Here is a 26,933-nt window from a genome sequence, read left to right as displayed (position 1 = left end):
AAGAGTGGGGGTGGGGGTGGGGGAGCACCGGAGAGCCGTGGCGGCGGCTCCAGCTGCCGTTGCGCCTCCCGTCTCCCAGGGCGCCCCGCTGGCCGCCAGCACTGACACCCGACACAAAGTAATCACAGATCAGGGCGTTTAATCACTGAAACAAGCACTCCAGAGGACCCCCGCTGTCAATATCCCCACTCTCTCATTATCTGTTTGGATTGCGCATCCGCACCGTCAGATAAACAGAGTGGAAAATTAAGATTAAAAATATGGTAATTTCATTTCAGGCAGGCAGGGGCCTCGGCCTCGCCGGCCCATTATGCTATTGATTACCTCTGAATTCAATTTCTCCTTTCAACGTAAACTTTAATCTATTCGCGGGGGCCGACAATCCGGCTCCCCGGGGGCTATTTGGGAGTAAGTAACCATTTAATATGACGCCGGCTTGGAGATTGTGTAAATGGCGGCGCTTTTTAAACAAATAGCGGCGGTGGTGGTGGTGGAAGGAGGGGAGGCGATGTCTCTCAAATTCGCAGCCCAAAATTTGAAGCCGCGGTCTCAAAAAGCAGCCGTTTACACGGCGCTAAGTGTTGGCTGACAGCCGTAATCAGCAGCTTCAAGCCTTGTCTGCAATGCCGGCGAATTAAACAACTCTGTTGTAATTGAGCTGAGGGGCGGGTGGCGGCGACGGCGGTGGCGGAGACAAAATTACATTTTAATTGGGACCTAATCGCCGTATCGCAGCATGTTGGAGTAATCACTGCACGACTCCTCCGCCACCCAGACACTGAGGGCTTTTTTTGTTTTTTGTTGTTTTTTTTAAAAGGTCTCTTGACTCAACAGAATAATCACCAGGTTGTTTTTGCTCGACCACTTACCAATTTGTAGCACCTCGGTCAAGATCAGTGGTGACCGCCGGGGCCTGAGGCAAACACACCGACGGCGGGAGGAAAAGTCGGTGAGTCAAGCGAACGTGAGCCACTGGTGGAAAAAAAACCCCAAAACAAAATGATGACAGAGCTGTGAGTGATTCGGTCCCGTTATGATTCTTTAATGGTGATTTTTGAATCCCAGTTCACCTTCTTTTTTCCATTATTAAAACTACAAAGTACAAACCCCAGACAAAAAAAGACAAATAAATAAGTACATTAACTGTGGCTATAAATATCATCACAGAAATAAACAGTAAAAACAACCCAGTTGTGAACAGAGGAAAGGAAGACGGTTGATTTAATACTTTCCTGGTTAGCAAAATCACCCACACGTGAAAAATACTTTCATTTCACTTTCCTTCCTGACTAAACCTGAGGTAGACACAAAATTCCTCTCTGGCTCTGCTAAAAACAATTTAATTACAAAATAAAAATAATAAGGCACAACAAGTAAAAACATCACCGCCTTGTGTCTTTTTTTTTTTTTTTTTTAAATACTATAGAAACAAGAAACAAAAAAAAGAGAAACCCCTATAAAACACTGCTTGCCCTGAAAGAATCATTTAAGCCACAGGTAATTTATTGCACCGGGATTAACACTTCCTGCCGCTGCAGTCTTCAGAGCACCAGTGCAGGATTGACGGCCCCCAGGAGGCCAGAACGCACATACATAAGCAGCGGTCAGAGGGGGGCGGGATCGATGGAGAGCAGTGCCGTAATAAACATGTCAATAAAGGGCACATCCTGCCTCCGAGCCTCCACTCTTCTCTCTTCAGCAGGAAAAGAAGGGACCGCCGTACACGCCAGTCACACACACACCCACGCACACACACACGCACACACACACACACACACACACACACACACACACACACACACACAGACCAGTCGGCTGAGGAGGGCTGGAGTGAGTGTGTGTGGAGGAAGGAAGGACGGAGCCCCCGCAGCAGCAGCAGCAGCAGCAGCAGCAGCAGCAGCGGCAGCGGTGGCGGCGGCTCTCCAAAGTGTCAGAGAGACGTCTCGAAGATGACGTGCACGTCGCCGGTGCCGCCCGCGTCCTTCAGCCGCTTTGTGCCGCTGTGAACCTGGAAGTGCATCAGGGAGGTAGCGTCACACACACACACACACACACACACAGCGTCCGAGCTCCGCTGGTATAGATAGCAGCATCAGCCGGCCCTGCCATTGATGACAGATCAGCTGAAGGGATTTGTCAACCGCTCCAGCATGCAAAAGTGGCTCGTTTGGCCTCGGAAACATCCGGCCAATCTGAGGTGGGTGGGGTGGGAGGTGGGGAGGGGAGACTGGGGTGAGGGTTGAGGTGGGGATGAGTGGAGGGGTCATTGCAGCCCAAAATAATTTGCTTTATTTGAGATTTATGATTCAACTGTTTGTTTGACCTTTCATTTTTTTCATCCTGGACTATATGGCAGAGCTGCCATAAACAGGGAAATGTTTGAAAACACTTCACCAGAAAACCCCCCCCACACATTTAGCCCTCTGTTTGCAGCCTCCTGCAAAGACAATGGGCTTTCAGCTTCATGCTAACACTGACGATAATCCACATGACAGGGGATCAAACTGAGGCAGCTGTGAGGCGGTCGACACCATAGCCTCGGAGACGTATCAGTCATCTTGCACTACCCTGTGTGACATCACAAAGGGCTGATTCCGGAAAGGCATATTATGATGCAAACTTTCTGATCAATAATGATGGATAATATAAAAATGAATGGCAATAATGATGATTAAGTAAAAGAAGTAACATGTGGACTGATTTGTTGGCCCTACACCAATTTTTAGTGAACTTACAACTGTGACGTGTGTCTAAAAACCTGCGTACTGCTCCTTTAAAGGTCCTACATTGCTTATATCCACATTTTTCATCCCAGTCTCATTATTTATTACCAAAAACACTTGATGGGCGTCAAGGAAGATACAAAAACAAGGGCAGAGTGAGGTGGTCCCTCAAGGGGAGGGTGTATTACTTTGCATAGGGGGAATCAGTTCCCTTTGTGACATCACCAAAGGGTGAATTCCAAAATTGAGTGTTTTAACAGACACTTTCTGAAAAGAGGAGCGAGCACAAGAAGTAGAGGATGGAATTTTCTGATTTCCCTCCCAGGCTGGAGACACATCACTGTCAGAGAAGACTGTCGGGTGAATATTGAATAGTATCAAAGCCTTAAAGAGTGGAGAGAAACATGTTGGGCCGCAGCCTGGCTTCAGCCGCCTTCAGCTGCCGTCAGCTTGACACACGCCACACTGTCGACACCGGGATGTTCTTTCAGCGCCGACAAAAGGGGCCCGGGCTTGATATCAGATTATTGAATGTATTCAGAGCCCTGACAGGCAAAGAAACTTGACGCACAACATGCGGACCATCTCAGTATTTAATAAGTGGCGCCATAGAGTTATGGATGCCGCGGCGATCTGATTCGAGCGGCGCGGCCGACAATGAGGAGAGCGAAAACGCTTGGCTCGCGAACAATGTCGCTGCCAATCCGCCAGTGTGCGGGGCGAGAGCGATACCAAATAATACCAGCGAGTGCTGAGTCTTTGAAATCAGTATTTTACTCGTTTCTCTCCTCTGGCTGAGGAGATACAGTTCCGCTGATAAATTTGTGCGAGGGACAGAGAGGGAAAATGAAATGATGCCGACTTTTTTCTTATTTCACAAAGACCTGTTTGAAGTTGCAATGCGGTATCTGTACTCCCAGACAGATGCACATAAAAAAATGGAATTGAACAATGAATAGCGGGCCGCTTATCTGCTCAGTGTCTGAGGGGCGAAATACATCACAAATGAATTTTTACAGCCGAGAAATACGGACATTCTCTATTACTGTAATCCCCATAGAAAGTTTATCCCTAAATCGCGATGGAGCACAAACCCCAATATTTCCCAAATAGATACGGCCGCGAAAAAGAAAGCTGCTTCCCGCGGTATCGTGGGCGAAAATGAACTCAAAATTACATCGGGAGAGAAAAAAGATGAAATGGAGAGAGTTTCCTTCCGATAGAATCAGCGGATGTAAATCTACAAAGGGACAATTTCTAGCTCTTGAAATTATTGTTATGGCCCTCGCAAATGCTCCGAGGAGGCACTTTAAATTAAAATGGTAATCAAGTGTCTCTCGCTCTCTCTCTCTCTCTCTCTCTCTCTCTCTCTCTCTCTCTCTCTGCATTGTCAGGGGTTGTGGCTCGGCTGCGGCAAGTCAGGGAGGAGTTTCGTCATGGCCAAGAGTCTGGTTGGGGCTTGGGAGAGCCGGCACTCCTGTTTGGCGGGGGAGGGGCTGGCAGGGGGTGACCACGTGGGGGGGCGGATTTTTTTCCGGGGGGGGGGCGGGGGGGGGGGGGTTGGGGGGAGAGGGGATGTTACCTGTCTGGCCGCTTGCAGCAGCGAGGCGGCCTCAGCCGCTCCCGTCTGTTGGACCATGTGGTAGAAGAGGCCGTCCCGGTTCTGCAGCAGCACGTAGGGCTCGTCGTACTCCTGGATCCGGCCGGCAGACAGAACCTGCAATCAGGAGGGACGCACACACACACACACACACACGCACTCACTCACAATGCTGCTTGCGTGCGCAATGTGTCGCCGGGGGCCCTGCGTTGTACTTGGTGGAGGGGGGGGGGGGGGGGGGGGGGGGGTTGGGAGAAGGTGGGGTGGTAATGGTGGTGGTGGAGGGGGAGGGAAAGTGACACTTCAGCTGTTTGGCTGCTGAGTGAAGCAGGCAGACTCGAACGGAGAAACAGTAGTTCTCGGCGCTCGGGAACCATCCATTTCACAATGTGAGTCATGCACCCGGCAAACAGCCGGCGCCGGTTCCCGCTCGGCGGAGGAGGAACCTGGCAGCACAATGAGCGCTGGCTGCGACTCCGACAGACTGCAGATCGGTGATTTTTAATCCGTGTGTTTAACCGGGGCCACTGACGAGCGACTCAGGGGCGGGTCCCTCCGCCAAATCCCACAATCACACCTCTGAGGACGCAGCCGAAAATGACCGTCATTTCTGTCTAATCACACGCCGTGTAAAACCCAGCGCGCAGGACATAGTTGCCAATACAAGCAAGTTTTGCGGCGAGGGCTGCAATTATATCGCAGACAAATTTTAACAAGCTCGGTCCAACCAACCGACAGGCCGGCCAGGGGGGAGGGGGGCTGGTGGGAGTGAGGCGCTGTAATGAGCGGTTTGTGATCGCGGGAAAAGCCTAATTCAGCGAGTGTTGCGGTTTGAAAAGAGGAGCCGCCGCCGGTTTAGGGGCCGTTTGTACGGTGACCGCTTTTTTTTTTTTTTAAATTGAAGGTTTTCGAAAAAGTTCTCAAAAAAAAAATGCATTTACACGAACGGAGACACTGAAAAATGACTGAAAACGTTGTAGTACCTATGCCAGGCCTGGTGTGGCACTGCAGGTTTACTCCCTGAAGGTGGAAGAAGAAGAAGAAGAAGAAGAAGAAGAAGAAGAAGAAGAAGAAGAAGAAGAAGAAGAATACCTGAAGCACGCCGCGTTTAAAGAAGCAGGAGCTTGCTAACGACATTAGCACCACAGAGAAAGAAATTAGCACCGACAGACAGAAAGTTTGCTAACATTTTTGTCATTTCGGTTTCCTGCCTCAATATCCTAGTCCACCGACCCAAAAGAATATAAATAAAAAGTAAAACAGGAGGTTTGCAAATCGTTTTGTTTGTGTTCATTTTCACTTTGCACAAAATCCATGATGGATCCACGAGTCCCCTATTGTTTGCGGTTTGTTGTAGTGGAGGTTAATGGGAAGACTGCAGGTTGGTCATTAGCAGCAGTAACCGGCTCAAGTTGCGAGGCGGGGGAGGGGTGGGGTTTAGAGCCGTGACATCAGCGTTTCCAAAAATGATCGGTTTCGGCGTTTTACACGAAGCCGGGCAAGGCGGCGTTTTCAAACTGATCCACCCTGGAGAGCTTTTTCCAAAATGTGCCGTTTCCGTCCGTGCGGTTTCAGTGAATCCGCCGGCTTCGAGTGAACGCAAGGCGGAACCAACAAAATATGTTTGCGTTTTCTGAGAAACCCGTCTGCGTGTAAACGGGCCCTTAGTTTGAGCTGGGAAACAATCTGGGGGTCATTTGACACCGGCGCAGGTGAGAAGCGGCGCCCGCTGCTCGCTGCTCGCTGGTCGGCTCGACCCGCCGTCACCCCCTCGGCGAGCGGACGGACACCAGGTCCCCCCCAACCATAGACGCTTAACAAATGCTGCCACAAATAGCACTAATTGGCACCTCCGCAGGAAAAGGCCAAAGATCAAGCGGCCAGGGGAATCAGCCCTGCTGGGGCCGACAGGACGCAGGGTTAATTAAAATCCCCGTTAAAAGCTGCCATATTCTGCCCCGTCTTCAGCTCTTTTGTTTTCTCACCGTGGACTCCGGCGACGAGACACTGCAGGAGCAGTTAGGAAAAAATGAACGAAACATCTGAGATTCATCCCGCTGTTTGAACGTCTGGCGAAAACTGCCTCCTCAAGTTTGTGTTTTTTGCAATTGGGTTCACTTTTTGTAACAGCACAGAGTTTTTTCATGTGTTGTTTTAAAGTGTGAAATTCAATGTTTTCTGTTTTTTGGTTTAATTGGGGTAAGGGCACAAGCTGGTCTCAGTGGAAATGATGAGTGCCTCGCTGGGGGTAGAAGAGTCGGACTACTGAATATTCCGGAGCACCGCTTCCTTAAAGTTAAAAACATGCGTACAGAAGTGCATTGTGTGCGTTTGCACTTCCTGTCTGAAAGCAACAACCTCCCCAAGATGAACAAGAGGAGAAGAGATTCTCTCAACCTTGATGAGACAACTGTCAATGAGCTACAAGTTCCCTTTGAGACATCACAAAGTGCTGCTTTGCAGGGTAGCACACACTTTCCAAAAAATGTAACCTGTCAATATGGGACACGTTTTGGGAATTGTTTGGGGGTAATTCAGTTTATTTTATCTGACTGCAAAGGAAAGGTTAAAGGTCACTTCAAGGTATTCCTGGACTTCCTACCGGCTTGTTGACGTATTTCTAAAACCTCTGTTCTAATAAACCGCTCCCATGTTCCACACTCACCAGAATCCTGTCACAGTCAATGATGGTGTCGAGCCTGTGAGCGATGGTGAGGACCGTGCACTCCTGGAACTTGTCCCGTATGGTCTGCTGGATGAGGCCGTCGGTTCTGAAAGAGCGAGGGGGGGAACACAACACCTCAACACAAAAAGCTCTCGCCGCTAAACAGCCTCGGGCAGGGAGTTTACTTAACACCCAACAATGGCTCGTCACAAGTGAGGTAAAGGAGCAGGCAGGAGTGACACAGGAGAGTCCGGCTCTTCAACTCAATTAAAACAAGACCCTTTCATTTAGCTTTTTCCTTGTTTATCCATTTGAATTAGGTCAAATCTTTTTTCATGCTAGTTCGGTTTTTGCAAGAAGCTAAAATCAAACATTCGAACAGGAGGCTGCAAACAGTGGGCAAAGTGTGTTTTCTGTAGATTCTGTACAGGGGGCATGAAAAAGTTTCTTTCTCCAGAGGGGGTCAGGACAGAGAAAGTCTGAGAACCACTGCGCTAAATCAACATAAAGGTATGCTGTAATCCTGTATGATATCACACATCATACATCCTCCCTGTGTGTGTATTTTCTACCATTAAATCAATTCTTTTCATTGACTTCTTTTTTTTTTTTTAGCGCAGGACCACACTGGCTGTAGCGGCGCTGTCGCTTTAATTCAACAGAACCCATCCAGTCCAGAGTGGCGCTTGCCTGGCGTGAATATAATCCCAGTGGGTGGGTGGGTGGGTGGTGTGGAGGGGTGGGGGGGTGGTGGCAGTGGAAAAAAGTTTTCACACTCGTGCGGACTGAAGTGTCGCCTGACCTCGGGTCCACGTTGGCCGTGGCCTCGTCGATGACGAGGATGCGGTTCTTCCGCAGGATGGCCCTGGCCAGGCACACCAGTTGCCTTTGGCCCACGCTGAAGTTGGAGCCCGACTCGCTGAGCACGGTCTCCAGCTTATTGGGCAGGTCCTCCACCACGGCCTTCATCTGCACCTGCCGAGAGCGAGAGAGCGGAGCCCCCCGACCCTTCATTACTCCTGCATAAAGGCTTCCTGCGGGGATGTCTTTAAAGGGCTATCCAAACACACCCATTAACCGGCTGGCACAATGCAGGGCCAGGTCCACTGATGACCTTGGCCAGTGCTCTCTTGTGGCCAGCATCGAGCTTTAATCCAGGCCACCAAACCCATTCAGAGGGAGGACCAGGAGCTGAAGCCCTTCACTGTGGGGGGAAGCCTTCATCCCGGTTGGCCTGACTGCCCAAACACATCCCTGCCGCCCAGCCCCCTCCCTCACCCCCTCGCCAGCACTTTCAATGGCTCCCAGTTACAAGCCGCACATTGAGCTGGGCCCCATGGCCCTAATGGGATTTCCCCCCATGACTTGTGGCGAGCAGGAAGGCTGAATGGCAGCATTGTACCGGGGGACAGAGGGATCCCCCCTGGGCCGGGCGATGGGGGAATCATTCAGAGCCACGCTGGAGTACCTCTTGGAGTGCATTCCACAGCTCCTCATCTGTGTGCTGCCTGAAAGGGTCCAGATTCTTCCTTACGGTGTCCGTGAAGAGGACCGGTTCCTGTGGATAGACGGATATAGAAGGAGAAGGCCGTGGCCGGTTAAGATAATGACAAGAGGGAAGACGTCTGAAAGGGTTAAGACCAGCTTCTTTTTTTTCTTCTTCTTCCCCTCTTTTTTAGCCGAGGCAGCCGCGAGGCAGCGTTTGACGGGGGAAGACGCTCACAAAAGGGGCTCGCCGCACTCGGCAGCTCTATTCAGCGGCTCCGGCCAACGACCCTGCCATAAGTTGATCTTCTCTTTTTTTCCTTCTTGCCTCAGAAATCCAGAAAGGTGCTTTTTTTTTTTTTTGTCGAAAGATCTGTAGCAGTGGAAATGATTATCTGGAAACGTGTCAGGCGACGGCAGCCAGCTTTAGCCCGTCAGCCGTCGAGTGGGAGTTATCTGTCGCATCGACTCCACGCCGCTCGTGAAAAGACGGGGCGGATGTCCGAGATACGACTTTGCACACCGTCTGCAGGAGAGCAAGTAAAGCTCTTTATTGCAGCGTGGGGGGAACTGGCCGGCTAAGTCCGGGGGCACCGGCGCTCTTCTGACGCGCCGCTCTGTTTGTGGCGAACGTGATAAACCGCAGCGAGCTCGCGCTAGCGCAGATATTTATTCATAAATTCTGCCGCCCGAGTGGTTTAGCGAGCCTCTCCCAGAGCAACACAGGTCATCACCTCTAATGAAAGCTGCTCTGGATGAGGTTGCCTTTACACACTTCCTGCAGTGTTTTACCCATAGATACACTGGAATACACTCAAAGGCCCAGAGTGGGACATCTTTCATGGATCTGCCAATAGACTATATCAATTCACTGAAATAAGCAGCTGTGGTAATTGAATTTGCAAATAATGAGCATTTGTGTTCACATAAAGAGCAAGTGCTTGTAAAGAGGCAGCCATATTGCACATGAACACTTATTTGTTTGCTTTGTGTTTTTTTTTTTGTTTTTTTGTCACTGATGTCAAACTGGAACATTGGAAAACAGGAATTATCATCAAAGCTGATTGCAATGCATTTTCTCACCATTGGGACCCACTAAATCTTACACGCTGGGCCTTTGACATTGAATCTAAGATTCCGCTTCACTGACTGTGATTATTTGATATGAATAAATGTTTGAAATAAATACTTCGCTGATGTAACTAGATGACTGGCCTACACAGCCCAGCCTCTATGTCGAAGGCCGGACTCAACTCATGTTATTCTGTACATCCGTCACGACCTGACAAAAGCGTTTTTTTTTTTTCTTTAGTTTTTTTTTTTTTTCTTTTTTACTCTTTCAAACCCCAAACAATAAAGACTTGTTAACAACATCCACAAATGAGTGGGCCTGAAGGAAAGTTCAGGGTTTTCCTTTCTCCGACTTTACCTCGAAGGGCACCTTGATGACTACTGGAATCCTGTCATTCACAGGTGAGAGCCCTCGGCGTCATCTGCCCTTGTTTGGGTTAAATATTTGGCCTTAAAGGCCACAATAAGCACCGCACAGAAAGATAAAGGGAAGTGTCAGTCTATGGCTGACGGGGTGGGAGCGGGGGTGAGAGGTCAAGGCATCAGGACGACTTCAGTTCACTCCTGTGTCAATCTGACCACAGCCGAAGACGGGAAGTGTGAAAAGGACGAACACACGGCGGCCTAATTGCACTCTGGACTGAAGGCAGAAACTATAAGGACGAATTTGACTTGCAAACCGCCATGCACTCATTTGTGTAGAAAGAGATTAATACCATTAATACCATTTGTGCATATTGCACACCCCCACCCCCACCCCCAACCCCACCGAACCTTCATGTGAAACAGAAGCCTCGGGAGGAGCTGCTCAGTCTTCGTGCAGAGAAATAAAGCTCCGAGGGATCCGTCGCCACTACCTGTGCCTCGGAGGGGAAAAAAAGAGAAGAAAAATACGTTCCACCCCTTTACTTCCAATGAGCTTTTCCTTCTTTCAGCCAATATATCGCCCCTTGTCATTACGCCAGCTGAAGTTCCAATTCAAACTAGTTTTGTGACACACTTTAATTGAGGATTCAATGTCAGGATGGAAAGAAACCCCGCTTTCAAGCACGGCTTTCCATAGGCGAATTATGTGCTCCACCAATTCTAAGCCCCTCCGCTGGAATCTGAATCCATTTCTTTCAGAAGTCATTCCTGAGGATTCAATAGAAAAACGAAATGGAACCCCCCCCACCCCCACCCTTTTTAATGCCATATGCTAATAAAAGCTTATCGTAATCAAATCTGCGGCCGGCAAATAATGAAGCTCCTCACGAGCAATGTTAGTACACATATCACACACCAAAATGACACAACCGCCAGTGTGTGTCAGGAGTTTTTTTCCCCCCACAGGAAGGTTCAAAATGACTATCGCCTAATAATAATAATAATAATAATAATAATAATAATAATAATAATAGTGACGAAAAAAAGCTTTCAGGTGAATATGTGTAAATCCAAGTGGCTGCGGCTCATATTGGATGGTGGAAACTATGAGCAGCGACACAGTGGAGCTGAGCTCCAACCGGCTGCTGCCAAGGCTGGGAGAGAAATCTCCACGCAGGAGGAGATAAAACAGGGCGTGCGGTTCAAGTTCTCACTTTTAACCTGGCACTCTCGGCGAGCCTCTACCCCCCCTGCGGGAGGCGTGGAGAAGCCAGCAAACAAAATCCCATCAGCCCCATCCACCTCAAAGTGAGTTTGGAATCGGAAGTAAAACTTTATCTGCGGCGGCGGCGGCGGCAGGAAGCGTGCGCGTGTGCCAGGAAGCCATCAAATCCACTGAGGAGCGTTAATGACACTGTTTCTGGGCGTCTTGGCTCCGCAGCCGACGGGAAAAAATAAATAAATAAAAAAAGGTTTGAGACTTGGGCGAGGTGGGACTCTGTGCTGGGAGGATGGGGGAGACTTCTTCTAAGCAGCTTTCCCATGTTCTGGGGGTAGAGGGCTAATCCTCTGTCAGGGATGGAGAACTGCTCTCTTCACAGCGCAGGCCGTGGGAGTCGTCCCCACCCCCCCCGAGTCTCCTCCCCTCCTCCCCGCCTCCACCCTCCGCTGACACTCACCCGCCGGCTGGCATTTTCTTCATGCCGTATCAGTTTCAACAAGCGGAAATAAAGTTGAACTGTCTCAAGGCATCCGTTTGTCTCACCCTCAGATCCCCGCAGAGACGGCTGTAATTCTCCTCACTTGTTTTTGACTTGGTGTTTTTTCCAAGCCGTGCATGTAGAAAAGAGCCAGAGCACTAAAGGTGTCTTTCACCAGCGTTCCTACGAGGTGGAACTACTTGGTAAATGGGTGAAAAAAAATAAGCTTGAATTTGCTAAACTTACTCTTAATTCATGTTGAGTTAAAACCCCCTTTTTATTATTATTAAAAAGAGTGTGTTTTGCCCTCTGTTTGCAGCCTGCCACGAAAACCACTCCTGCAAATCCTGATGCTTTGCTGGGGGTGGTTGGGGTGGTGTCACTGACCTGGGAGTCCTGTCAGAGCCTTTTGTGACATCACTAAGGACCTTTTTTTCAGAACTACACTTTAAAGCACAGATTTTTATTTTATTTAAAAAAAAAAAAAAAAAAAAAGGAGAACAGAAAAAAGAGCTTGGACCATTTTTTGTTTCTGAGGAAGTCACTGACAGAGTAGATGACTGCATATCGTGTCTCTTTCTATAAAACTCACCTGTGGGATGATGGACATCCTCTGGCGCAGGGTGTGCAGGCCCAGCTCTGAGGTCCGGAAGCCGTCCACCAGTATCCGTCCCTCGGGTTCTGCCAGGCGGAACAGGGCCGAGATCAGGGAGCTCTTACCGGCACCAGTCCGCCCGACGATGCCAACCTGCAGTAGGGGGAGGGGGAAATCTATCTTCACATGCACCAATTTGGCGAACATCATCCCTTTTTACATGCTTACCGGTACCTGGCACCAACTACAGCTGCGTTTCCATTACCCCTAGATTTGCACAAGATCTAAATATCGCAACAGAAGACTGGTAATGGAATCACCTAAACTTGGAAAAAGATGAAATATCGTATCGTTGTCTTTGTATACGGCCCTGCTATGGACTGGTGACTCGTCCAGGGTGCAACCCTGCCTTCACTCGATGATAACAGGGTGACGGTCCAGCAAACGACCCTGAGTGCAGGAGGAAGCGGGTGTAGAAAATGAGTGGAACTATTTTAGGGTAATCAATGGGAAGAGAATGACTTGTAAAAGCCTTTGAATATTAAGGACCAAATTAATGCTTTTTTTTTTTTTTTTTTTTTTTACATTACAATGATGCTGATCCACATGTGTGCATGTCAAGTGCAGTGATCCTCCACCCTCACTTTTTCCATTTAAAACTGCTTTAAAAACTTGCTTGAATTAATTTCAATCCCAGCTGAGTTTTTCAGTGTTGTCAAAAATAATGACGTGTAAATTGTGCAGTATAACCACAACCGCTGGTGTGAAGACGGCATCGAATGAGCTCAGCGCAAACACCGGGCCAATAAGAACATGATTGTCGCTGGTGTCAAATGATCAAGGAATAAAGCATCGCCGACCTCAGAGATTCAGAGACGTGCGTGTCTGTGTGTTTTCACCTGATTGTGTACAGTAAGGCGGCGGAGGGCGGGGGCGAGGGGCGAGGGGGGTGGGGTGGGAGGGGTCTCCATCTGCATGTGGTGGGTGCAGGATTCGTGGGAGCAACACAAAGCCTTCCCTCCGCCCGCCCGGCAGCAGGAGCGGAGACCTCCTCCCCCCGGAGCTGCCGGAGCCGACGCCCACTGCACTTATCAACCCATCCATTGTGAAATCAGTCGCCCTGGCCAAGCATGGCCATGCAAAATACCCCCCCCCCACCACCCCCACCACCACTACCACCCAATCGGCATTAAACACAATTTCAATCATCCTCGACCATCTCCCCCTCCCCTCGACCCCCCCACCTCCCCTCACCCCCCAGTTGCCCCCCCCCCTTCATCCCCCCACCGCTCTCCCTTACAGTGAATAAATAGTTGTCACTGTCAGGTAGCTCGGAAATGCAAATAGGCAGCGAATGGATCCACTCCAACGCTCTTAATTGCATGATATGTATTCCATGAATCACAAATGGTATAGCCCCCCCCCTCGCAACACCCCAACCCTAAGACTCAGCCGCACAATGCGCTGTCGCCCTTTTTTTTAATAATTGATTTGAAAATAATGCCACGTGAAAGGAAAAAAAAATAAAGAGAATCACGGCGCCTCCGTCACGCGCCGCATATCAAGCCCGAGTCATGGGCTGCGCACGCCAGCGAGCATGCAAAGGAGAGACCATGAGGGGGTTGGGTGGGGGTCTGTGGAGCAAGAATGGGCGGGACGGGGAACCTTTTCTCTGGCGGCGAAGACGACGCTCAGGTTCTTCAGGACCAGAGGCCCGCTGGCGCTGTAGGAGAAGTTGACTCGGTCGAAGATGATGGAGCCCGACGCTGGCCAGTCGGCGGGGGGGCGCACGTCCGTCTCCCAGGGTGCTTCGCTCTCCAGCTCTGCGTACTCCACCACTCTCTCCACCGAGGTCATCTGCAATGGACGAGGGAGGTTTATTCAAGTCAAGTTCCCATCGTAAAGAATTGTTTCATTGATTTATCAGAGCGGCTGTTGCCTCATCACAAACACCAGGGTTAGCGGATTAGCTCGTTAGCGCCACAAAAACAAGCCAAAAGAGTAATGAAGAACCTTCTCATTAACCACTGTAACAATGTTTGTTGTTTTAATTTAACGTTAAATTCAATAGACAAAACATTTTTGTGTATTATGGTCACTTAATATCTTAACAATCTCTTAAGAATAGTAAATATCTTAATAATAGAAATATCTTAATTTGGTACTTGTACTACTAAATGTTCTCACCATGTTCTCGATCTCGGCGCTCTGCCTGACGCCCCACTGGAACATGCCCGTAAGGGTTATGGCGTACGACAGGGCCAGACCCACGGCACCGGGTTCCATCTCTGAAACATCAAGAAGATGGAGTTTATCAACCTGCTGGAGTGTGTGAGCGCTAAGCGGGCGAGACGCGGCAGTACCGTCCCGCAGGTAGAGGCAGCCGAACGCGGTGATGGTGACGAAAATGGAGCAAATCCCATCGAGCCGCACGGCGAACCAGCGCGAGGTGGTCAGGAACAAGAACCAGGCCTCTGTTTGGAAGCAAAGCAGATGGGATTAAAAAAAAAAAAAAAAAAAAAAAAAGGAGGCAAAGAAAGAATAAAAAATCTGTGCAAAAGCAGTGATAAAGAAAAACATTCAATGAAATAAACTGAAAGGACTTTTTTTCTTCTTCTTTTAAACATTGCTGTATTGCTATTATTCGGACCTGAGTGGAGATCTTGATATTCATCGAACATTTGTTGAAACCTCTGCTGAACCTTGAAGGCGCGGATGGTGCTGAGGCCTTGGAGTGAGGACGAGAGGTGGGAGAACACTGGACTGCGAGCTTCGTGGGAATATTCACACAGACAAGCATGGGTTAGCGTTTGAAGGAGCCGACGTCGTCAGTACACTGGATGTCTTTCAGCATTTCACCTTCTTGATTATTTAGACAGTTTTTTTTTTTCTCTTGGTGAAGTGACATTTGTCAGTGAATATTTTGACTTTCAGTCCCCGAAGGACTCAAGCGTACCATGACTCTGTACTTTATCACAACAAAAGGCTTAAATGAAAGGTCCAGTGTGTAAAATCTACAAAGAAGCCCAGTATTTAAGAAAGCCTGCCTCACAGCGCGTTTTACAAAACAGTGCCCACAGCTGAGCCCACTGGGGGCTTTTTGATGGCACTTTTGTTCTTGGAGATGATGGAATCTGTCAGTCAGTGTGCAGTGCACTCAGGGGAGAAGAAGAAGAAGAAGGAGGAGGAGAAGAAGAAGGAGAAGAAGGAGAAGAAGAAGAGATGGACTAAGGCCTGGAATGGCCTAGTCATGCCCACTTGGCATTTTTCCCATTGTGCGTGATGTCATGAACTCTCATCTCGGGAGGAAACTGCGTGTGGCCGAGCCAGAGGCCGGCGCCACCTTTAGCCTTTATGCTAATGACCGTGGCATGACTCAATGGTCTATTAGCATGCCTGTGGTCTGCTTTTGTCGCTTATCACAAATGGACATGGACCTCCCCACACCCCCGTATCCACTCCCCCTCCCCCAACAGAAAAAGAAAAAGAAAACAATTACTGGTGGACTCCAGCCGCTTGATATCCCTGGAGGTTCGCAGGAAGTAGCGGCGCAACAACAGGAAGACGGCCAGAAGGGGGACGATGGGGACGAGGATCCAGGGGATGATGACGGTGGCCACCGCAATTACTCCGACCACTTGGAGGAACACCTGGGACAAACGGAGAGACGGGGAGTATTATTACCTAAAGGCCGACGGAGTCACAGGCTCCAACTTTAGCCGTGCGGCCGACCGCCTCCGTAGCGAGGGCTAGCTCCAGGAGCTAAACAAGCTTTTCTCTGCTTTTTTGTTTTTTCTTTTTTTCAGCGCGACCGTCAGGGGACACGCGGCGATGTGTGAGCAGGCTGCGGGGGCTGAGGTCGCGTGACTCACAGCGTGAGCGGAAGGCGATGGCAGCCCCCTAATTCTCACCTAGAGGCAGGTGAGAATTCACCGCCGGGCCGCTGCGGCTCAGGTCCCGCGGCTCTCCGGGGCTTTCCCTTCAACACCTCGGGCCCGGGAGCAGAGCCAGCCGGCCGAGCGGGCACGGCCGCAGTGACTGGCACGGGGCTCTGGGAACCGCACTGCGGGCGTGTGATACATCGCGCTCAAGCCGCCCGGCCCTCGACAACAACAGTGAGTCATCGGCCGCGTTAATGGCGCTGAGACGCGCGGAGGGCCGGGATAACAGGAGCCGCCCCCGGTGGGATTGGAAGCGGCGATGAGTCCCGTCACATGCTCGGCGTGTTTACACGCTGCAAAACAAAGTCATGGGATTCTTATTTTTAGGAAGTTGCTTTTATTTTCTGCCATGAGGTGGAGATCTTTTTTTTTTAAGTGAATGCTAAAGTGCTGAAACTTGTTCCTGCTCTTTTAGGGGAAAAGCACCCTGGACAAGTTGCCAGTTCATCGTCTCAGACAGGAGTCACCGACCTTTTAGGCACTGAGAGCTGCTTCATCGGTCCTGAGTCATATGAAGGGCTACCAGTTTGCTTCACTCTCCTGACATTACAAACCCTTTGAGTTATATATCATTGTTAATGATACTCATCGATGAAACGACACTTATCAAGTTAATGAGATCTCACTAATTATCAACAATGACTTAACAAGGTTGGGTGAAATTTAATTTTAGACGCAGCTCAACAAGTTTTTCGAAACAGGCCTGCGGCCTACTGATGCGGTCCTTGGGGGCGACCTGTTGGCTGAGGGCACCACGTTGGTGACCCCTGGTCTAAGACATAAGACATGATGTAGCTCATTTCTTTTAAATCTAAGATCTTTCATCATCAGAACATTAAAAAAAAATGAAATTATAGACAAAAATCTACAGAAAAGAAAAAATTGTACACTCATAACCGCCTTAGTGAAACAGAGACAATTTTGCCAAAGTACACTTGTTTGCGATTTTTTGCAAAACTATGAAAAGCCTTTTCACCGGCGAACATCCGCGGGACCGTTTCTTGTTAACCGCAAAGGTGCGCCGTGTTGCTGGACTGATGGATGATAAAATTGAAACCTCACACCCTGAAATTAGACACGTCCTAAGACATGAACCCAAAAGACGCTGCAGATTAGGATCGGGCCGCTACCTTCGCTGGTCTCCGACTAGACCACAGAGACGAGAAATTTAATTTGGCACCTTAATTACGGATGTTATCTGCCACTTAAGCGCACTATTTAGGCGCGATCACTTGCAAGTGTAAGTTTTATGATGAAGAAGAAGAAGAAGAAGAAAAAAAAAAAAAAGGGAGAGACTCCATTTCATTTACGCACACCGATAAGAGGGCTCCACCGCTGGAACCTCTCGCCGTTCGTGGAGCCTCCCCCCCAGCCCCTCCAACACACACACACACAGAATCAAAACGAGCCGGTGGAGGCTACTGAGCACAACTGATCTCGGGGAAAAAAATTTCACAGTACATAAGTTTCAATCTTAGCCCTGATGGAGCGCCACCAGACTGCAGAGGCGAGGTGGCGCGACACGAGCTGCCGTCGCTGCTCGTTTATGAGGGGGGATCAAATATTGACTGAGCGAAAAAGTCTCAGCGAGGGCCCCCTCCTCCCCTCCACCCCACCCCACCCAAAAAAAAACACCCCTCGTTGGTGTTTGCCGACTGGGTCATTTAAATTCTAATTGGACCTACATTACCACACTACCAGTCCAAAGTTTGGTCACACCCTGTGAAATGAATGTCTTTTCTTTCATTGTCACAACTATTGACATTGCAGTTTCTCACTGAAGGCATCAAAAGTACGTATGAACACACATGGAATTATGTAGGAAACAATAAAAATGTCAACTCAAACACATTTTATTTTTAAATTCTTCAAAATAGCCACCTTTCATAGAAAGCATATTTAGAGTTATTGAACATGTTTTTCTATGCAGCATAATTACATATATCTTGCTCATATGTTTGATGTCTCCAGTATCAATCTGCAGTGTAGAAAGTTGTAAAGATTAAAAAAAAGAAAATTGCATGAGCAGGTGCGTCCAAACTTCTGACCGGTGGTGTATTTCACCTAAACCAGAGGAGGCTTGACGCTGACCGGGGGGACGGGCTTATCTGACAGTCAAAGGGTCATTCGAGGAAACGGAGGAGAAACGGAACCGCGAGATAGGAGCTTGTCCTCCTCCTCCTCCTCCTCCTCCTCCTCCTCTTCCTCTTCCTCCTGCTCCTCCCGCTGCTCCTCCTGCTCCCCGAGGGGGGGGGGGGGCCCGGTGTCGCCAAGGCCCCCAGACGTTTGATGTGATCCATTTTGCGTGGTCTGCGAGGCTTATCGCCACCGCATCGGGAACACCGCGGCCACCACCCACACAACACAGAGATGACTCCAGATTAGCCGAGCGTGCGCCTCCCCTCTGGAACCTCTGGCCCCCCTAACACGTCTCTCACGGAGCCACACAGGAAGTGGCGGAGGAAAAAAAAAACTCCCAAAGCCACATCCGCCCGCACATAAAAGTGGATAAAAGGATGAAAGGCTTTGTGTACAAACAGTTTAAATAAAGAATTAGCGCTAATTGCTCTTTAGCGAGAAAAGAAAGCTGCGCCGCACGCATGCGATTCAGCCCTTCTGGGTCCAAAGGCCGTTGAGATCTCCCCGCGCCCTAATTGCTTTGGGTTTTTTTTGTATTTTTTCTTCCAGCGATTCTATCGGCGCTTTGATGTCCAAATAAATGTAGAAAATTGAAGTTAATTGCCATATTTGTGTTCGGCGACGATAGCGAGCGCACCCGTAAACACTCGCCTTTAATTAAACATCCCCGCGGACGCGCAGGCTTTTAACAACTCCGCGTTTTCATCCTCCCTTTATTTACTGACAGTGCGCGGTATTTGCTGTTGGGAAGAAAACAAAACAGGAAGTGTTGAGGAGAAAGAAGGGGGGGAAAAAAGGAAAGAAGGAGGGAAAAAATTCCTCAAAAGAAGCCCTCTGTCATCGCGGGAATTGTTTTTCCCCTCGCCCCACGGTCCTCTGCCACGGAGCAGGAGCAATGAGTTGCAAAGGTCAGTGGTACCAAAACAAAACAAGGCTGTTCCACTCGGGCTCGGGAACAATGGGGGTGACCCGGTCCATTCTGCTCCGTCTTTGGGCTTTATTTTGCCATTAAATGCCCAGATGCTGCAGCCTTTTCTTCGGGAGAAATGACTGTGGACACCTCCTTCACATTTTCCCTTTCTGGGCCATTTTCACTTCATAAAGCTGCAGTCAATGTGTTTTGTGTGTGCCGAGGAGGGTCTGACACATACTGCGGTGGTCTCAGTGGCCGTCTACATTGGTGGCTCAAGTAGTCCTGGGATTAGGCCTTTGTGCGCCGTGAAAAGGTAAAAGAAGTCACTTATTTGGGCTCAGTCAAGCTGCTGATTTCCAACCCCATTTTGGAAATAAGAGAAAGGCTTTGAAATGTGGCCTCTCTCCCTTTACCCCCTTTTTTCCCCTCTCCACTATAAATCACTGGTGTCCGGCAAATTCATTCAAATGGCTGCTGCTTCTTTCTCTGCTTTTCTTTTTTCCCCCTCTGGCACACCTCTTGAGAACAACACAAAAGCAAAAAACCCAAAAAAACCCAGCCACTCACAAATAAAGAACGGACAGCTCCAATAAAATGGACCCGGTCATAATAACATGGGGGGGGATTTAAAGGTCCCACATGACGCAAAATTCACTTTAACAATGTTCCTAATGACGTGTCCCTAGCCCATTAGTAAACTAGGCAAAGCTCAGAAAACTGTCTATTGTTCCTTTCTACTGCGTTGACAAATTGCTCTTTATGATGTCACAAAGGGCACAGAAAGCTCTCCCAGGTTAGTATTGTTCAACTCTGTGAGAGCACCATGGTGTGACCTTGTTATTATGACACAGTACAACAAAGCAGCGTGTTAAGAACATGTGAGGCTTAAAGGACCAATACAGGAAAATAAATCACCACTAGGTGTCGTAGTTCTTCCCTGTTTGCACACCGGAACAAATATTTATTTCAATGGAAATCCCAAATGTATTGAACAAGTTTGTATATATACATATTATGGATTAGTATAATAAATATACTATTTTAGCATTAGCTTCAAACAATGCCCGTTCGCAACTATTTGCTGTTTATCGACACCAATTCCGAAAGCGTTGAGAGCTGTATCGGAGGAAGGGAGGAAGAGGAGATTGGCGCAGCCAGTAAACAGGAAGCAGGAAAGTTTGACATCACTTTCCACTCTGGATGATGTCGTAAGTATTTGTTTTGCTCATGAATCATAAATGAGTTAAATCTCACTCCTTTGGAACCGGCCTCATGCGTGTTATGTAAGTCACCGGGTGTGTGTGTGTGTGTGTGTGAGTGTGTGTGTGTGTGTGTGTGTGTGTGTGTGTGAGTCAGAGCGGCTGAGGTGCAGAGCGGGTGCAGCATCTTTTGGCAGACCGCACGTCCCCACGCAGGGGAAGCTGTTGCCGACCGCTGCTCGCCATCACTTGACCACGTGCGGTATCGCAGAGCGGCCAGTTAAGCGCAACCAAAGAAACAAACCCTTGTTTTTAAACCCACTTTTTCTTCTTGACCAACGAAGTGACTAACGACGAAGTGACTAATCTCTCTGTAGCTGCGTTTCCGTCACAGTTTTTTGCAAAACAAAAGCAATGTTTCTAAAATTTCAACAAAGTACAGTTGCAATTTGCAGGTGTTTCCATTGAATGGTGAGCAGCGCATGAGCCGTACTGCTTGTCAAATCTCGCGTGATGATATTTGACAAGCATTACGTTTGCATTTGTTTGTTTACATTTGTTTGCTGTCAAGAAAGAAGAATTTTTCTCTTTGATTGCTTGTTATCAATATATTGCGTCTCCTCCTCCATCCAAACATAACTCGCCATTTTCACTTGAAGTCAACCGGTCACATGACCCCGTACGTCACGTCCAGTGACGCGTAAATGCAAAAAAAAAAAAGGGTTCCTGTGACACTTTTGCGATATACTTCTATATCAATGCATCTGAAAAACCACCTCATGACAGCGTCAAAACCGTTTAGCCATATTTGGGAAGTTTTTTTCCAACTTGAAGAGTTTCCATTTTATTGCGATATTGAGGTTTCGCGCAATTCTAGGGGTCATGAAAAGGCAGCTAGGAGTCACTGTTTCAAGAGCCCCATCTTGAAACAAGAAGCTAAGAAAAATGAATGAATGGGATATTTCCCCGCACTGGGCCGTGCACCTTGTTTCTCAGGGTGACCTGTGCAGGCGCCTGGAGCCAGTCGCTGCATTCTTCACTCCTTCAGTCACCAGAGCGGGAGTGAGAGCGAGAGACACAGAAAGCCGCTTGAAATCCCATCCAGCGACGCTGGCGGTTACGTCAGCACTTCTCATATCCCACAAAAGCCTGTGAAAGGGGGCCTGACACACAATGTGCCACAATATACAGACTCGCACCGCGATCCGCCCGCCAGTGTTTTCCAGACAATAGCCACCACCGCCGCCGCTCGGGCCAGCGCAGAGAGAGAGAGAGAGAGAGAGAGAGAGAGAGAGAGAGAGAGAGAGAGAGAGAGAGAGAGAGAGAGAGAGAGAGAGAGCAAGCAAGCAGGCAAGCATGCAGGACACGACTTTCCCCTTTTGCAAGACTTTTACCGCAGTCGCTGCTGAGACGGTGCGAGTCCAAGTCTGCACTCTTGACGTGGTGATGATGGGACCCCAAATTTTGTAGGAAATGGGGGAAACCTGCCAGACGCGGACCCCACAGTTAGACGTACGACTCGGTCCAAGAGCCTTTCGGACAAAATTCCCGGGGTCCGAGAGATCGACCACCGAGCTCACTCTGCATTGTTCCTCCCCTGCCCCCCCACCCCTCCGAAAACAGAGGCAAAACCGGGGATTTAAAGGTCAAGTCTACACAAAAGCTGACAGACCCCTCAGCCCGAGGTGTTTTTAATTGACATTTCTGTCATTGTCCTGCCGCCGTAGAGGAGGCAGAGAAAAGAGCCCATTCCCAAATATACAAAATGACTGCTAAATGAGACCTGTGGTGGAAAAAAACAGAGCTCCTGGGGTCTAACCAGGTCCCCCACCCAACCTCCCTGACCCACCACCACCACCATCATCACCACCAGCAGCAGCAGCAGCAACTAGAGGGAATCCCCTTGTTAGGTGGTGGGTCTGGGGGTCCGGCAGTGCAGGGGGGGGGGGGGCGTGAAGTGCTCACTCCACCATAATGGGGGTGGGAGGGGAGTTGGTGGGGTGGGGTGGGAGGGGGGGCCTCTGGAGCAAATCCCCACACACAGAAGCGGCCTCTCCCATAGAGGGGAGATAAACCAGTTAAGGGCTTTGTTTATGAAGTTTCACTTTATTCCCGCCTGACAGCCATTGAAACAATGACGGCGGGGGAAGTGTCCCTCCGCGGAAAAACCAGCGACAATGGCGGAGATCAGCGGCTTTTCTCCGCGGCTAATATACTGCGTTAAGAAAAAAAGAGAGGAAAAAAGCTGTGAAAATCTCCCTTTCACAGAAGAAAGAGGGGAAAAAAACGGCACTCGCAAACAAGAGCGGGCAAGAAGAAGTGTGTTATCCAAGGTGGGCTGATGCCACCTCAGTGGCCCGACCTGCAGGACCTGCAGGACCTGCAGGACACACACTGCCAGTCAGGAGTTTGGATGCACCTTCACATGCAAGGTCTGTACTCCTTTCTACATCTAAATATGTCGCCAAGAAAATAATGTTGAATAACAAAATGTTTTTTGTGAAAGGTGGCTATTTTGAAGAATTAAAAATATGAACTGTTTTTGAGTTATGTCACTTTTTTGTTTAGTACATAATACCATGTATGTTTCAGTCATTCATTGTTTTGATCCCTTAATTAAGTATCTATGTAAATAGTCGTTAAAATGAAAGAAAGATGATAAACAGAGAAGGTGCAGCCAAACTTTTGACTGCACCCAGTGCATCTAGCACAACGTGCTAGCAGGAAAGCTACGTGCTAACGGTGCAGCTACAGGAGCTCGTGTCTTTGGGTTCTCGGCCTCAACCAGGTGACGGCTAATGAAGTCACGCAGCGCGGCTCCGCCGGGGGGTTTCCAGCGGCTCGCTCAATGGGAGTCCTCCGCACAAAAAAAGTTATTATTTCCCTCCGGCCTTTATTCGCCCCCTTATTATCGAAAATGAGGAAAAAACTACGGAAGACAAAAACAGAAGAAGGGGCCTTTTGTGCGCGCCGCCCCCTTTTTGTGCTCTCAGCGTTTAAGATGGCCTTTGTCTGGCGTGAGATGGGTATCTGCCGCAAACATCACTCAGGCATTGTGGACGGGGGGGGATTCGTTTTCAGCGCGCCTTTGTTCTATTCTTCGGCCCCGACCAAAGAGCCACGCCTGCTCCTCTACCTCCGATTGTGCCGCCAACATTCCCCTCTCTTTTAGGTGCACGAGGGCTCTTCTGTCTCTCTCCGCGAGGCTTTTCTTCCCCCCTTTCTTTCTCGCTCTCTTTCTTTCTTGCTTTCTTTCTTTCTTTCTTCCCGCGGAGGGTCTGAAGGCTGTCAAGGTGGCAGGGTGGCATTCGGTAACCGGAGCTGGCGGCGCACCAGGGTGGCCCGCCGGCTACCGGGCATGTAAGGGGATGGGAAATCCAGCTGCCCCGCCCCCTCCTCACCCCCCCCCCCCCCCCCAACACCTCCAGCTCCCGTCCTCACCTCTGGTAAACACTTTGTGCGCCTCCTCCTCCCCTCCACGCCGGCCTTTATTCCTCCTTTGCCACCTTCCCTTTCTGACAATCGTTCACTCCGTCTCCCAAAAAAAAAAAACACAATTCTCCGAAGATGCTGCCTCTGTTGTGTCACACTGAGGGGGTGGTGGCGGGGGGGTGCAGCCACGCCCTCAGGCCCTGTGTGTGCACTTTTATTAAATCTGTGCGAGCGCTGGGGTTGGGGGGGCGGGGGGGCGGTTGCTGCGCTAGCGGGGTAATCCTACAGTAATTGTTTCCAGATTAGGGGACCCGGACCACAAAGCAGGTTTAGCCAGGCATGAAATGGCCTTCCCCCGTGCCGCGGCACCGGCGAACCAGGGGCCTGGGACTCACCTGGATAAAGTCCACAAAGGTCCACGGCAGCAGAGAGTCCAGGTAACCGATGTCCTTTGAGAACCTGTTGAGGATCCTGCCTGCGAAAAAAAAATCAGCACAGAGGGGAGATGGATTAGGTGAGATTAGTGTACAGAGGCAGATAGAGTCATTTTGGCGGCGCGTCGGTTCAAATTGCAGCGTCATCACTCCGGTAGGCAGAAAACAATGGAGAGAGCTACTGTGGATCGGCAGGTTTACACCAAAAATAAAAGACTTATTTTCCCTCTCATGCAAAAACAACCATGTTCATTGCAGCAAATTTTGCAGTCTCACTCTCATTTTCAGGTCCTGTCAGCTAAATCAACACACACACACACACGCACCGTTTTTTTGTTTTTTTTTAAAGGGGCAATGGGGAAGATTTAGCACCATCTAATGGTAAGAAAGTATATTGCAAATAATGACGATGCCCCACTTCAACTCAGGTCTTCCTCAATCCGGCCGTGATGTCAGTAAATAAAGTAACCCAGAGCAGATCCCAGATCTGCTGGGCTACTGCACGGACAAATACATTGCTACATTGTAACTGCCACAAGTTGAACTGCTTTCTATTCAAATACAAATGAGAGTTTTCGTCCGTCCTTTTAAAAGTCACCTTCAATAGAGATTCTACCTCTACGGCCACCGCGTCTGAATCGAACAGTGACCCTGTTTCGACTTTGTCTGACTCGACTTTGTCTGACGTTTCAAACAACAAGCGTCCACTCCTGGGCGACTGAACTGTACGTGGGAAAAGCTTTCCGAGCGGAAACAAAGGGACGACAGACGCTGTGTACCTGCCTTTGTGCTCCGGCTGCCGGTGTCAGCCGCGCTAATTGAGTTCCCCTCCCCCGTCCCCTCCGTTCTGCTCAGGTGTTCATTATTTTTTTTGGGCCGCTGCTCTGCAGGTGCTGCAGCAGCCTTTTGTGGCGACTCTTTTAGGGACTTTTCTGCCAACCCCCCTTCCTCCTCCTCCTCCTCCTCGTCCCCTCCCACGCTATCCTGACACCGCGGCACATAAGATTAGACTCCAGCTGCTCGCGCACAATGTTTACTGCAGGGTCAGTGATAGCAAATCCCAGCACTACACTACCTGAAAGCCTCCTCCTATCTCTGTCCCTGAAGGGAGCCCTCAGACGATGTACGCGGCGGTGCAGCGGCGCTACCGCCGCGAGAACAGCACTCCAGTTTAAAAAAAATCAGATGTGTAGATCGTGTCTCCTGTATATCCTTAGTATAATATTGCAAAAAAAATCCACTCTTGCCAATAATGTGTCTCTAGCTTGTCACCGAAACGAGAAAAGTCCTTCTTTTCGCTCTTTTTGCTCGCTGCACTTTTCGGAAAAAGGCGCGTGAAAACAGGCTGCTCTAGAAATAGACGCGTCGGGCGAAGTCACAAAGGGCGATACCTCCCACGCACGAATGTCAACATTGCCAACCAGGTGTTGACCTCGTGTGAGTGGAAGCCAGGGGGAAAAAAGCATCAGTTTGAGAAGGAGGCTGTGAACAGAGGGCTGAGTGTGCAGATCTGTGTAGTTGTCTTGAAAAATAAAGGTTTGAAAAGGAACATAATGATAGATAGACAGATAGATAGATAGAAAAAAGTAGATAAATAGTAAATTATTAAATAAATAAGTTAAAAAAACAAAACTTCTTCTCAAATTCCGCCTCTTTGTATCAACAGAGGTTTTTCTTTTTTTGGGGGGTAATAAATTGCATGAGGTGTTCCAAAGTGAAAACTGCTACAACACGGCCCTTCAGAGCCGCCCACGTCTACCGTCTGGTTTCCCCCAGTGCTTTATCAGGGCCGCCACTGTCTACTCTGAAGACATATCGCTGAGCAAATAGCATCTGACTAATAGAGCACAACTCAAATATTTATGCTACAACCTCCCCGACAGAAAAAAAGAGAACTAACCGCCGCGGAGGACGCTCATGCTTGCAGGATACGTCACGGACCAGGGTGGGCTCTTGGTACGGGGCCGGGGAGGGGGGGGGGGGGTGGCACAGTGGGCAGGAAGCGGCAGTTACGGCGCCCCCGGAGGGCCGACGGAGACCCTGGCACCGCTGACCTCCAAGTTGCCTCGCGGGCCTCCAGTCAGCTCCAGTAGGGAGGTGGGCCCTGTAATCACCTCCCTCCACGGCCATAAGCAGCTTACAGCTTTATCCAAAAAAAAAGAAGGAAGAAGAAGGAAAAAAAAAAATGCCTCTACCGCCTTAAAAAAAAAAAAAAACATGCATGCAGACGAGGCCGGGCTCCCCCGTAACAGCCATTGCATAAACCCAGCCGGAGCATTATTCCCCACAACAAGCCCAGCAATGCTCCAAATCAGCGCCGATTCAAAGTCAAGTGGCGTAAGCATGTTGTACACTCGGAGGCAGACTAATCTTATTCACAGTGTGAGTGCCCCCTTTAGCATACAGACATCCCGAGGGGAGGGTTCGAGCGAGAGGGTGAAAGCCTCCCCGCGCCGCACTGCACCGCGCCGAGCAGGCGGGCGGCGTGGGGGAGGGGGGGCACGAGTGGAGGAGGAGGGGGGGGGGGGGGCGACATGTCAAAACGGCGCTGGCGGAAGATTTTCCAATAATATTTTACGTAATTTCCACTGTCTAAGCCACAGATGACCCAAATCCATGCGTGTCGTCCCCGGTGGGAAAAAAAACAATGGCGACGAGAGCGGAGGTCGG

At 49.5% G+C, this 26,933-nt stretch overlaps 2 protein-coding genes across 3 annotated transcripts in view; one reads left to right on the top strand and one right to left on the bottom strand.

The window, feature by feature from the left end:
* Positions 1-26,933, top strand: part of dnajc3a (DnaJ (Hsp40) homolog, subfamily C, member 3a) — a 168,732-nt gene that overhangs the window by 103,964 nt on the left and 37,835 nt on the right. The window lies entirely within an intron of this gene.
* The window catches only part of LOC142897522 (ATP-binding cassette sub-family C member 4-like), a 38,466-nt gene continuing 13,359 nt past the window's right edge, over positions 1,827-26,933 (bottom strand). For both annotated transcript variants that reach the window (XM_076039921.1, XM_076039922.1), the window contains exons 20-31: positions 24,225-24,304; positions 15,705-15,855; positions 14,856-14,975; positions 14,569-14,679; positions 14,393-14,493; positions 13,871-14,062; positions 12,203-12,358; positions 8,457-8,546; positions 7,791-7,963; positions 6,989-7,094; positions 4,306-4,440; positions 1,827-2,008 (exon numbers count right to left, since the gene is read on the bottom strand). In XM_076039921.1, coding sequence (XP_075896036.1) covers positions 1,931-2,008; positions 4,306-4,440; positions 6,989-7,094; positions 7,791-7,963; positions 8,457-8,546; positions 12,203-12,358; positions 13,871-14,062; positions 14,393-14,493; positions 14,569-14,679; positions 14,856-14,975; positions 15,705-15,855; positions 24,225-24,304 — 1,493 coding nt within the window. In that variant the 3' untranslated portion in view covers positions 1,827-1,930. The remainder of the gene's footprint in view (positions 2,009-4,305; positions 4,441-6,988; positions 7,095-7,790; positions 7,964-8,456; positions 8,547-12,202; positions 12,359-13,870; positions 14,063-14,392; positions 14,494-14,568; positions 14,680-14,855; positions 14,976-15,704; positions 15,856-24,224; positions 24,305-26,933) is intronic.

Source organism: Nelusetta ayraudi, unplaced genomic scaffold (genome assembly GCF_046127955.1).
Source record: "Nelusetta ayraudi isolate G7.1 ecotype Tasmania unplaced genomic scaffold, CSIRO-AGI_Nayr_v1 ptg000060l, whole genome shotgun sequence".
NCBI lineage: Eukaryota > Metazoa > Chordata > Actinopteri > Tetraodontiformes > Monacanthidae > Nelusetta > Nelusetta ayraudi.
This window is presented reverse-complemented; position numbering and strand designations above follow the sequence as displayed.